This window comes from Anomaloglossus baeobatrachus, chromosome 5 (genome assembly GCF_048569485.1).
Source record: "Anomaloglossus baeobatrachus isolate aAnoBae1 chromosome 5, aAnoBae1.hap1, whole genome shotgun sequence".
Taxonomy (NCBI): domain Eukaryota; kingdom Metazoa; phylum Chordata; class Amphibia; order Anura; family Aromobatidae; genus Anomaloglossus; species Anomaloglossus baeobatrachus.
In genome coordinates this window covers 373,187,897-373,201,514 of record NC_134357.1, presented here as the reverse complement: position 1 = coordinate 373,201,514, position 13,618 = coordinate 373,187,897, and the positions used below count along the sequence as shown (strand labels likewise).

General features: G+C 46.8%; 1 protein-coding gene across 1 annotated transcript in view; it reads left to right on the top strand.

Moving 5' to 3' along the window:
- The window catches only part of COASY (Coenzyme A synthase), a 32,858-nt gene extending 19,998 nt beyond the window's left edge, over window positions 1-12,860 (top strand). Inside the window, exons 7-10 of the mRNA XM_075349995.1 lie at window positions 1,469-1,553; window positions 2,334-2,431; window positions 2,894-3,040; window positions 12,378-12,860. Coding sequence (XP_075206110.1) covers window positions 1,469-1,553; window positions 2,334-2,431; window positions 2,894-3,040; window positions 12,378-12,461 — 414 coding nt within the window. The 3' untranslated portion in view covers window positions 12,462-12,860. The remainder of the gene's footprint in view (window positions 1-1,468; window positions 1,554-2,333; window positions 2,432-2,893; window positions 3,041-12,377) is intronic.
- Window positions 12,861-13,618: the final 758 nt, after the last annotated feature.

Sequence of the window (13,618 nt, the reverse complement as noted above, 5' to 3'; positions counted from 1 at the left end):
GTAATGCAGGCTTAGGTTATTAAAAAAATATAACCCAAACCCTGAATATCTCACGAAGTACTGTTAAATCCATCAACCAACAATGGAAGGAGTACAACACACCTGCAAACCTACCAAGACATGGCCGTCCACCTAAACTGACATTTCAAGCAAGGAGAGCACTAATTAGAGAAGCAGCAAAGAGGCCCCTGGTCATTCTGGAAGACCTTCAGGAATCCACAACTCAGGTGGGAGAATCTCTACAGAGGACTACTATTAGCCGTAAACTCCATAAATTTATGAAAGAGTTGCAAGAAGAAAGTCATTTTTGAAAGCAAACCATAAGGAGACCGATTTGCAGTTTACAAAAAGTCACATAGGGGAACACAGCTAGCGTGTGGAAGCTGATGCTCTGGTCAGATGAAACCAAAGTAAAACTTTTTGAGCTAAATGCAAAGTGCTATGTGTGACGGAAAAATAACACTGCACATCACCCTGAAAACACCATCCCCACCGTCAAACGTGGTGGCAGCATCATGCTGTTGGGATGCTTTTCTTCAGCAGGGACAGGGAAGCTGATTAGAATTTATGGGAAGATGGATTGAGCTCAATAGAGAGCAATCTTGAAGGAAAACCTGTTAGAGGCTGCAAAAGACTTGAAACTGGGGCATAGGTTCCCCTTCCAGCAGGACCACAACCCCAAAAAATACTACCAGAGCTACAATGGAATTGTTGAGATTAAAGCATATTCATGTGTGTGAATGGCCCAGTCAAAGTCCAGACCGAAATTCCATTCTGAATCTGTTCAGACGCCTGCATCCAATCTCACTGAGGTAGAGCTATTTTGCAAAGAAGAATGAACAAAACGTTAGCCTCTAGATGTGCAAAGCTGGTAGCGATATCCCCAAAGGGCTCACAGCAGTAATTGCCACATAAGGTAGTGTTATTATGTATTTACCCAGGGGGACTGAATGCAAATGCACTTCACTTTTGGCAAACAGCTGTTTAAAATAGCGTAACTCCTTTTTCCGCCAGCGTTGACAAATTTTTGAGAAGTGAGCAGAGCTTAGTGGGGAGGCTAATGTGCGGATGAAAAATTCATCCAAATTTATGTCAGAAGTGGCATAAATTACGACAGAAATGTACTCCAGTACCTGACCAGAGCACATTTCTTACGGTGGCGTATGACTGATGAAAAATGTTCAGCATTCATTAAGAGTCTCCTGCTACCCCAGAGGAGCTTTCACCAAAACTGCTGTGCAAAATGCTGGTCTTGATGAATCGGCCCATAGACTTTTTGTTGAGCCCGTACACCACTCTGTGTGTGCGCTTCTGTGAGATCTTAGCACTGATGCGTGCAGAAGTGAACGCATCAGATCAGTGTTTCGCGCGATCGGTGGGAGTCAAAGTCCATGTCTCCCTTCCACTGACTGGCAAGTAAAGGAAATTTGATAGGTACGCTTTCATGTTACACTTTTATTCCATTTAGGACCAACTGAAGCGGCTCACAGACATCGTATGGCCAGCAATAGCGACTCTGGCTAAAGAGGCTGTAGAAGACGCTGCTGCTAAAGGTAAGTCCGGCTTTCAGTTAAGTCTATATAAAGTTATGAATCATTACATCTGCAACATTGTGATCATATTCTCAACTGCTAATACAAATCAAGGGGTGACCTGCAATATTTCAGATTTCAGGTGACCTATGACCTCTCGGTGTGTTTTTATGGGGTTTTTTTTAATACGTGAAATTAAGAGACTCATGCTTTATTTTGCAGAATGATGTCTGCAGTAGTACTTAAATTTATTTATTTTTTTATAACTACTTACCCCCCTGGTGAGTTTCTGCTGTTTGGCTGCAACGGTGATGTCTCGTTGACAACGTTGCAGCCAAACAGAAACCAGTATAGCAGGGGAGACTCAGTGCCGGACCCAGGCAAGGTAAGTAGTACTCAGCTTGTTTATTTATTACTATTGGGACATATGGCATACAGTTTTCTAAAAATGGGACAACCCCTTTTAATGACTACGATTTTTACCATTTCTTCCTCCCCTTCTTCCATAACTTTATTATTTTTTGTCAACATAGCCATTCAAGAGCTTGTGTTTGGCATCATGAGTTGAAGTTCTGAATAACGCCATTCATTTTACTGTGTAATGTATGGAAGGACAGGAAAAAAAAATCCAAGTACAGTGAAGTGGTAAAAAAAAAGTTGCAATTCAGCCAATGTTGTTTGAATTTTAATTGTACTGTAAAAATGACAGAGCAATATGATTCTCCAGGTCACTACAATTGTAGTTGTGAAAGCATTGTGGTCTTATGTTAGAAAGAAACTAAGCATGCTAATTTAATCAAGGTATATCGGTTTGTGTGATGGATGCTGCTGTTCTCCTGGAGGCCGGGTGGAATGAAATGGTTCATGAGGTGTGGACAGTAATTATACCAGAAAAAGAGGTAAGCGTAATTTTAGCAATACAGAGAGAGCTATCTACTTAGCTTAGACCTCTTTCCACGCCAACATCGCCCTATAGTGAAAGCTTTAGACAGCCAAGTATGAGATCAGGGTAGCAGGAAACTGGTGGCCCGTACTAAAGACACAGAACACAATAGTCTTACCAAGTATAGAAGGAAAAACTCCAAAAGAGTAGTGATGTCTGTAACAGTAACGATGGAAACTTTTCAGTCTGTAGAATACAAGTTAATGGGTAATAACCTATAACTCTTGCATCAGTCTCCGCACTCCGTGCCCATGCCAACTTTCCCTCTAGCATTGCGCTCATTGTGGGCCATCTAACCTCCAAGTCTGATCCAGTTTTTTCATTAATGTCTTAATACTCATATGTTAAAGTCTATAAATGATTAATAAAACCCCTGACCTCCTGTCTCTGAGATCTCCTTTGTGTTTGGCTACTTTAGGCTATTACCCGTATAATGAAACGAGATGGCGTTAGTGAGGAAGCTGCTAAGAACAGATTGTCAAGCCAAATGTCCAACACTGAGCGGGTGGAGGCATCAAATGTTGTCCTGTCTACACTTTGGGAGCCAGAGATCACACAGAAACAGGTGATATGTTAATCAACAAAATGGTCAGGATACACCCCACCTTGCGTGACGCTCGTGGAATAGATGATCAAAATCAAAGAAAATCCCGTCACTCACTAGATTTATGTTTGTTTGGTCCTTTATTCACATTCCTGATATTCCTGGACATTTCAGCTCGTCCCGAGCTTTTATCAACAGTCTTGACAGGTGATATGTCGACTCATCCACCTTCCCAATGGTTGACTCTCCAAATTTTCGAAATATCGCTATGACCTGTTTAATTGGGCTTTTTTTTCCCCCATATCTTCAACTCTGGCATCGTCTTTACAACACAGTTTGGCTCCCATCAAATACAATTAGGTTGCACTAAGCTAGCACTGTTGCGCTCGATGGACCTGGCTAAACCTTTGACATGTATTTTTTTATCTACATCTTCCTTTTTTGCAAATTCCCTGACTTAAATGGAAGGGGAAGATACCGGAGTTTGGGATGGTGATTGGGGAGACAACGACGACACCTTTTTGTATTTGGTGGTGAGCTCAAAAGATATTCTTCTACAAAATAGATTTCTACAAAAAGTTTACTAGATCCTGCCTAGAATGCAGAAATTGGGCTTATCTAATTCAGATCTTTCATACATGGCGTCTGGTCCTGTCCCAAATTCTTGCTATTCTACTCTGAGATGGTTCCCTCCATACATACCCACTTTGAGTTCCCTAGGGTCCTCTCCTCACAAAGTATGATTTGATCCAGAATTCCTTCACACAACTCCTCTTTCGCGTTTTTCAGGAAAGTGGTCATGAAGTAGAAGACAACAGCTATCCCTCTGTTGTCTGGTTAGCTTATTCTAGTTAAAGAAAATTTTTATATATATATTATATGTCCATGAAATGTCTAAATAAATTTGTGAGAGTCTGGTCATTTTGACTTAAATCAGCTATAATTGCTTTTCAGGCATCCCCCTAGATTCTAAGCTTTACTTCAGGTGGTCTCTTACTTATTGCACTGCTACTCTAGGCGTTGGAAGCAGAGAAGTGGGTGAATAAGTAGGTGGTATTGTGTGTGTGTAGATATGGGTAGTTCTGTTTGAATTTCCCTAAATGCCTTTAGAAGGGTTTGGTCTGCATTTGCAATACTTGTGGTTACTCACTTCTCCGTTACTCCTGGATCATTTTGATCTTCTCTGGCAGGTGATTTCATGTTTTTCTGTTGTGCAGACGATCTAAAAAGTCAACATACCTGTCAAACATCTGGTTAAAATGCAAGGTCTCTGTCACATAAATGAATCAAACAAAAATAATTTTCTTCATCGTTCCTTATGGGAGACCCAGACCATGGGTGTATAGCTTCTGCCTCCGGAGGACACACAAAGCACTACACTAAACGTGTAGCTCCTCCCTCCGAGCATATACACCCCCCGGATGACAAATCAACCCAGTTCAATGCTTTGTGTTCAGGAGGTCACACACACTCATGCATCCTCTGATTTTTGATTTCAAAGATTTGGAAGAAAAGCGGGTCCATTCTGGACTCCCGGCATGTCCCTTCTCACCCCACTGTGTCGGCGGTGCTGTTAAGGTTGATTTTACAAGGCTGGAGCCTTCACATGCCGCGCTCCTTCACCATCCCCTGAGGCTCTGGCTTGAAGTGGGAGCCATCATGGTTCTCACTGCTTTGCAGGAGACCGGTCTCCATCCGCAGCCCTTTCAGGATCCTGCCGGACGGAGCACTCATCCCCCAGGGACCTGGCACCTGCGTCTCACAAGCTAAGTACTGAGACGTTATTACCACAGAAAGTGGCCTTTCCAGGGGTCCCTTGTACTTTATATATTGGGGAGAGTGTGTTATATGTCTGTGTTAACATTTCCGGCCGGTTCTCCAGTTTTCACTGGAGAACCGCGCCGATGGTGCCTGCACGCTGGCCGCATGGAAAAATCTAGGCCCCGGCTTCAGTTGCGGCCTACTTTCGGTTTCACTGCCCCTGCATGTCAGTCATGCAGAGGGACAGTGCGGCTCCGCCCAGCGGCTGCTCAGCACAGGGAACGGACACTCCTCACTGAGGAAAGATTCCCTCCCCTGTATGCCTCATTTGCCCTCCGGATCTCGCTCTCAGAGTAGGCCCCGCCCCCTCTCCTCGCTCCGGCGCCATTTTATCAGCGTTCTCAATGTCTGCATAACCACATTGTGACAACTGGGGGCCTGGGCTGGGGGATCTGGAGGGCACAGAGATGTCTCTATGTTAAACGGTCTGGCAAGCCACAACCTTCGGTTGTGGACCTGCTTATATACACTGTTTATATACTCTGCTGGGGGTCATTCTGGCCAGAGCCCCCACTTCTGCAGCATGTCTCTCACATCAGAGCAAGGCTGCAAGGCTGTTCTTAATATGCACTGCATGTAGACTCGTACTGCCTGTACCGAGCACATAACCACATTGTGATGCTTGCCCTAACATAGTGGTCCCTCAGCCTGGAAGCTCATCAGTGGCCCCAGCTGCTCCTCCGGTGGCTGAACCCCCGGTTTGGGTAGAATCCCTCTCTCCAGGGGACAGCTGTCCCGGACACTGCTGAGCATGCATCAGCCCCCTTCTCAGGGCGCTTCTGCTGCTACGGCTCGCTCAGCAAAGCTCACAGAGGATTGTTCATCTGGTCTTAGACCCCGTCCTCCTAAAATGGAGACACAGGGTCCCCTTTCCTTCCTCGTCCCGCAGCTCTGATTTACGAGCTGACTCGCAGGACGAGGAGGATGCCTTTACTAGGGGCTCGGACGCTACTTCATGTACCCCATTGATCTGTCCGAAGGTGACGCTGATGCTAATGATTTGATTGCGTCCATTATATTTGTACTGGACCTCAATCCGCTTGTATCAGGGGAGCATCCCCCTCTGGCAGAAAGGCATCAGTATACCTTAAGAGAACAAGGAGTGTGTTCCTTAACCACTCTAGTTTTTCAGGCCACTGTGACCAAGCCCAGAGCCTGTCCTGACAGACGCTTCCCAAAGCGTGGTTCTGATGACTGTTTCCCCCTTCCACCAGAGGTGGTCAAGGAGTGGGCTCATTCACCAAGGGTGGACCCTCCGGTGTCTAGATTTTCAGCCCGGATAGTTGTATCAGTGGCTGACGGCACCTCTCTAAGGATCCCACTGTCCGCCAGGTTGACCTTCTGGTCAAATCTATATATGAGGCGGCAGGGGCCTCGTTCTCCCCATCTTTTGTAGCAGTGCGGGCTCTCAAAGCCATCTCTGCTTCTCTGGAGGAGATGCATTCCCTCACAGGGACTTTATGCCCGAAATGGTTTCCTTAACTTCCAGGCTCCAGTCTTTTCATCCTATGCCATGTCTGCCATGCTGGAGACTGTCACCGCACTGCGGTGGCCTCGGCAACTTCCCTCGCTATCCGCAGGCTCCTGTGACTTCGAGAGTGGAAGGCAGATACTTCTTAAGAAGTTCCTTGCTGTGCTCCCTTTTGCTGGGACCAGTCTATTCGGTGAACAACTGGATGAAATTATTAAGGAAGCTTTTGGCGGGAAGAGTACTTCCATGCCACAAACCCAGGAAACCTGTCCAGGGCAGGAACCAGTCGAGGTTTCGTTCCTTTCGTTCCTCTAACTGGTCGTCCTCTAAGCCCTCGGCCTCGTCCACTAACTCAGCCAAGGTCCGTAAACCAACTGGCGCATGAAGCCGCGTCCTCAGAAGTCCGCAGGAGCTGCTGCCACCAAGGCAGCCTCCTCTTGATTATCTGGCCGCGCCAGCAACGTCCTTGGTCGGTGGCAGGCTCTCCCACTTGGGCGACGTATGGTTTCAACACGTCTTCGATCAGTGGGTGTGGGTTACCATCTCCCACGGCTACAGAATAGAATTCTATCCAGCCCGCCAAACAGATTTTTTCTGTTAACTCCACCCTGCTCCAAGGCCGCCGCCTTCTCACAGGCCGTGGCATTCTTGCAGGCCAACGGAGTAATTGTACCAGTTCCCGACTGGGAACGGTCCTGAGATTTCTACTCAAATCTCTTCCTAGTCCCCGAAAAGGACAGTGCCTTCCGACCTGGATCTCAAGCTTCTCAACAAGCATGTTCAGGTGCGGCATTTTTGCATGGAATCTCTGCGATCAGTCAATGACCCAAGGAGATTTCTTAGCATCCATCGACATCAGAGATGTCTATCCGCATGTGCCAATCGCAGTTTCACACCAGCGTTGGCTACGTTTGTAATCGGAGAGGAACATTTCCAATTCGTGGCTCTCCCCTTCGGGTTAGCCACGGCCCCTCGTGTATTCACCTAGGTCATGGCAGCAGTGGCTGCGGTTCTGCACCTCCAGGGGTTGGCAGTGATTCCTTACCTGGACGACCTTCTAGTCAAGGCTTCATCCAGTGCAGACTGTCAGCGGAGTGTCTCGCTCACTCTCGCCACGCTTGCAAGTCCACTCTGACCTCGACCCAGGAACTTACGTACCTAGGGATGCAATTCAAGACTCTGCTGGCACTTGTGAAGCTGCCCTTAGTCAAACAGCAGTCCCTTCATCTGGCGGTTCGCTCTCTGCTGAGGCTCCGCCGTCATTCCATCAGGCACCTCATGCAGGTGCTGGGTCAGATGGTGGCGTCAATGGAAGAAGCGGTTCCCTTTGCCAGTTCCATCTGCGTCCCCTGCAGCTGGACATTCTCCGCTGTTGGGTCAAGCGGACCTCTTCCTTGCACAGGCTGGTGGCTCTGTCGCCACAGTCCAGGAGCTCTCTTTAGTGGTGGCTTCGGCCCCTCTCTCCACGCTCCTTTCTGGCCCCGTCCTGGGTGATTCTCACCACGGATGCCAGTCTATCCGGCTGGGGAGCATTGTTTCTCCACCACCGAGCACAGGGCACTTGGACTCCGTCCGAATCAGCCCTCTCGATCAATGTGCTGGAAATCAGAGCTGTGCTCCTAGCTCTCGTAGCTTTTCTCCACCTGTCGGCGGGCAAGCACATTCGAGTCCAGTCAGACAACGCGACAGCAGTTGCCTACATCAATCACCAGGGCGGGACTTGCAGCCGCCTAGCAGTGTTGGAAGTTCAACGTATCCTTCAGTGGACGGAGGACTCCAAGTCCACCATATCCGCAGTCCACATCCCAGGCGAAGAAAACTGGGAGGCAGATTATCTAGCCGTCAAACCGTGGACAGCGGCGAGTGGGCCCTGCATCCGGCAGTGTTCCGGTCAATCTGTCGCAAGTGGGGCACTCCGGAGGTGGATCTAATGGCATCCCGGCACGACAACAAGGTCCCGGTTTACGTGGCTCGCTCCCACGATCCTCAGGCCTTGGCGGCGGACGTGCTGGTTCAGGATTGGTCCCAGTTCCGTCTGGCCTACGTGTTTCCCCCTCTAGCTCTCTTGCCCAGAGTCCTGCGCAAGATCAGAATGGAGGGCCGTCGGGTCGTACTCATCGCCCCAGACTGGCCCAGGCGAGCTTGGTTCCCAGACCTGCTCCGTCTGTCCGTAGAGGTGCCGTGGCATCTCCCGGACCGCCCAGACCTTCTCTCACAGGGTCCGTTTTCCACCAGAATTCTGCGGCTCTCAGATTGACGGCGTGGCTCTTGAGCCCTGAATCCTTACGGCTTCAGGCATTCCTTCCGAGGTCATCTCCACTATGACTCAGGCTCGGAAGTCTTCCTCGGCCAGGATTTACCACAGGACTTGGAGAATTTTCCTGTCCTGGTGTCGCTCTTCCGGCCATGCTCCTTGGCCGTTTTCCTTGCCGACCATCCTGTCCTTTCTACAGTCCAGTCTGCAGCTAGGACTGTCCCTCAATTCCCTCAAGGGACAGGTCTCTGCTCTGTCAGTGTTGTTCCAGCGGCGTATCGCCCGACTGGCCCAGGTGCGCACCTTCATGCAGGGCGCATCTCACATCATTCCGCCTTACCGGCGGCCTCTGGATCCCTGGGACCTTAATCTGGTCCTCACGGCCTTACAGAAACCCCCCTTTGAGCCTCTTAGGGAGCTTTGGTTGTTTCGTCCTTCACAGAAAGTGGTCTTTCTGGTGGCCATAACTTCTCTCAGGAGAGTCTCTGATTTGACTGGGCTCTCTTCGGAGTCACCCTTTTTGGTTTTTTCACCAAGAGAAGGTGGTTCTCCGTCCGACTCCGGGCTTTCTCCCTAAGGTGGTGTCTCCTTTCCACCTTATCCAGGACATTTCATTGTCTTCCCTTTGTTCGGCCCCTGTGCATCGCTTTGAGAAAGCGTTGCATGCTTTAGATTTGGTGCGGACGCTCTGGATCTATGTGTCACGCACCGCTGTTCTTAGGCGGTGCACCTCTCTTTTTGTGCTAACCACAGGTCAGCGCAAGGGTCTCTCGGCTTCTAAACCGACCCTAGCTCGTTGGATTAGGTCGGCCATATCCGATGCCTACCAATGTTCTCAGGTGCCTCCCCCGCCGGGGATTAAGGCGCACTTGACCTGAGCTGTCGGTGCCTCTTAGGTTTTCAGGCACCAGGCTATGGCTCAGCAGGTCTGTCAGGCTGCCACTTGGTCTAGTCTGCACACCTTTTCGAAGCACTACCATGTGCATGCTCATGCTTCGGCAGATGCGAGCTTGGGTAGACGCATCCTTCGGGCGGCTGTCGCCCATTTGTAAAGTTAGGTTTTGCCTACTTCTCAGTTTCTGTTTATTTCCCACCCATGGACTGCTTTGAGACTTCCCATGGTCTGGGTCTCCCATAAGGAACGATGAAGAAAAAGAGAATTTTGTTTACTTACCGTAAATTCTTTTTCTTATAGTTCCGACATGGGAGACCCAGCACCCTCCCTGTTGCCTGTTGGCAGTTTTCTTGTTCCGTGTGTTTTTCACCGGCTGTTGTTGTAGACAGAGGTTCCGGTTATTCCGGGTTTTACTCTATCTCTACTTATGGGTGGATGTCCTCCTTCAGCTTTTGCACTAAACTGGGTGGATTTGTCATCCGGGGGGTGTATATGCTCGGAGGGAGGAGCTACACTTTTAGTGTAGTGCTTTGTGTGTCCTCCGGAGGCAGAAGCTATACACCCATGGTCTGGGTCTCCCATGTCGGAACTATAAGAAAAAGAATTTACGGTAAGTAAACAAAATTCTCTTTTTCAGAGCTTTTTCCACTTGTGCCATCCATAGTTTTTACAAGTCAATTGAAAAAATTGTGTTTTTGTTTGTTTTATCCACCTAAAAAATTACAAAACTAGGCCATTACAAAACGTTTGATCTTTAGTTGATTTGGAGCTATGCTTAGGGTTGTTGTGGTGCTTAAAGGCAAAACTCTTCATCTTCAACATTTTCGCAGAGGCTCGAAGGTTTTGTTGAAAAATTGACAGATATTTGGACTTGTTCATTATTCTTTCCACCATGACTAAAGACTTAGTACCAGTTGCCCAAAAAAGTGCCCCAAAGTAATACTGTCTCCACCATGCTTCACTGTGGGGTATCGTGTTATTTTGGTGTTATGTATTGTTGGCTTTGCGCCAACTATACCTTTTGAAATTATGGACAAAGTTTAACTTTGGCCTCATCAGACCATAACACATTTTCCCTAATGCTTTTCACATACTAGTAATAGTTTTTGGCAAAACTTAGCCAGCTTGGATGCTTTTCTTTGTAAGAAAAGGCTTCTGGGTTTTCACCCTATTCCACAGGTCAGAAATCTGAAGCATACAGGATATTGTTGACACAAGCATTGTAACTCAGAGGGCTATATATGTCAAACAGAACCTAAACCTGAACCAGACGTAATGCAGAAGTAAAATGATTATTGCCATCCCACACTATCATACATTTAAATCATAGATGGACGACCTTAATATGAATTAGTCATTGTATTTCACAATACATGCCACATACGCTACTAAATAGATCTTAGACCTGATAAGAATACTGCATGTACTTCTGAAAATCCATGTGATCCATGGGACAACCCCTTTACCTCTATCTCCCCTAGTTTGATTGATAACTACTCAGTGTGCCTCCTCCCTGCTGCTGCTAAGATCTGATCTGATTTTAATACACTTGACTTCATGAGCCTTGCCACTATACAGCTGGCCACATAAAATGCTCATCTTAATGGCAGTATATACCTAGCATTAAGACATGGATTTTAAAAATAAATACATCAGCCTCATTGGATCGAAGAGACGTATTAAAGGGGTTGTCCAATACTAGAACAACCTCTTGTCAATCTGAGTGTTTGCCCCTGTCAAAAATTAAATACAATTAGTGTATGTGCCCATGATCAGAACTCCCTGCATCCTGGACGCAGCGGGTCCTGACCTGTGGGGCCGCGAGTCTCCTCCGCAGCTGCTCGTACCTGTGATCAGGGTTCAGTGCGCTGCAGTCTTTCACTTGTGCTCTCTGTATAAAGGACGCATGCGAATCCGCAGCAAACAATTGACATGCTGCAGTCTGGAAAGTCGCACCACAGGTCAGTGTTTGCTGCGATAAAAACAAGCACAGTGGGCACGGGATTTCTAGAAAAATCATCCACTATGCTTGTACTGTACAATGCAGCGTTTTGGACGCAGCTGAAGCATGCTACGTCCAAAACGCTGCAAACACTGATCGTGGGCACACACCCCTTATACTCGCCTCCCGTGCTGGTGCTGTTCCAGCTGTGTGGGCACTCTACTGGGGCTCATGTGAGGCTCTTGAGGCTTCGGGTGAATAAGTAATCAAGGGAAGATCAGCTGTGATGGATCTTACACCGAATGATGCTTGTAACATCCGAAGATGGGGAGAGTGAAGTCTGCGCTGCTTGGGTGCAGGGTTTACATGACCTAATAACCTCGTATGAGCACCGGAGAGCGAGTGCCAATGCAGCTGGAACAGCGCAGGCACGGGAAGAGACTACGTACCACTAATAGGACAACCCTTTTTAACTTGTGCAGTTTGTTTTTAGACGCTTGTAATAAAACTGCTTAAAAAACTTAAATTGCTTTTTTAGATTCCTCCTTTTTGAAAGTACGGTATTGGTAAAAACAAATCCGTGGGGACATTGAAAACCATATCTTGTTCTGCAATAAACTCTAGTACTGCTATGTAGATGGGAAAAGTTCTATATTTTGAGAAGTATAATATTGAGAAATAATAAAAACTTGTGTCCACTTTAAGGCCCAAAAAGGCTACATCCTTAAAGATTTTGGCACTACTTTCGCATCAGGAGGCAAGCCGTGCTAATGAAACCGCTTCTATAACTACCTATCTGGTGTTAATTGTGCACGCGTCCTGCATGTGCAGATGTCAGCTGTGCAAAACAACTTCTATAATGGAGTGCATGGCAATGGCATCAATAATATGGATGTGACCTTAGCCATCCATGCTTTTTTGCCCTGATCTTAGTGGTGTGTATGTAATGTTTCAATCATGTTTCTTCTCATTTAGATTGAGAAGGCCTGGCATCTTCTCCAACAGCGGATCAATCCAGACTTTTTCATTGACAAGCCCTTTCTAAAATCAAGATTTTAATATTTCTATCTGCCAAGCGTAATCTGTGATGAAGTCGAACCTGGGAGATGCCTGACGTGGCACAGAGGATGTCGCATGCCTTATTTTATAGTGAAATGTGACATTCTATCCCTTCACAGTTCCATCCTTGTAGGCTTTTAACGTGTGTGAAGTGTATCTGGACTGAAAAATGCTCCCAGTCTACCGTAATGTTCCAAACACTCATACAAACCAAATGAGATTTTATAATTGTACACTGACATCATGAAAGTCTAAGCAATGAACTTAATTATACAAGCAATCATCTGATTTCTTCTGCATTCGCCGTAAAAGAAAACCTGGATGAGTCTTCATTCATTCTCTTTTCCCGGAGATCAGTTGCCTGTTATTTCAGAATAAAGTGATGATGATCATTTTTAACCACAGCATTTCTTTCTTCCTGTTTACAGCACATATGACTATTTGTAGATGTACATATGATCACACCACAACCCAGTGATAAAGTGCATGTGACTAAACAAGAAAATGAAACTCAATAAGAGTCCCTGAGTTGAAAAACGAAGGGGCTAGCAATGGGCCCAAACCTGACCCTCAGATGGCCCTGATGGTTTAGCCCTGCCTGCCCACGGGATTATCACTCTAACAAAGAAAGTGGCACCCCTCAGTTCTTGATGTCTGGCACTACCTAAACCTGTAAAATCCCTAGATTAAAAAAGAAACGGGAGGGGAATAAACAGCAATGTCCAAAAGTACAGATATAAATAAATATAAACATTCACAACCACAAGTATGTAGAGGATAATTAGTGTCTGCCAAGAGATTAAAGGTCTTGGGCTAAAATGGTGGATCATAAGGTGCAAAAATTTTAACAGTAAAGTTACTTTGCCGTGATTGTGTCACCGGTACGACACAGTGACCAGGGGGAGGGGCACTCGATAGTAGCGAGGTCTGGACTTCCAGCATAGCCCTAACTCCTGCGTAGCCCTGATCCCAGCACCCCCAGGGAGGGTTGGGACAGGAGTAAAGAATCCCACAAATACTGACAGACAGAAGAAAAAAACAAGACTCAAACTTACTGCAAGCAAACACAGGGGAAAAGACACTACATGCTAAGGGAGGAAATAAACAAACAATAAGGATATTATTACAGCACACCAAAAGGTATAAAACAGTTCATC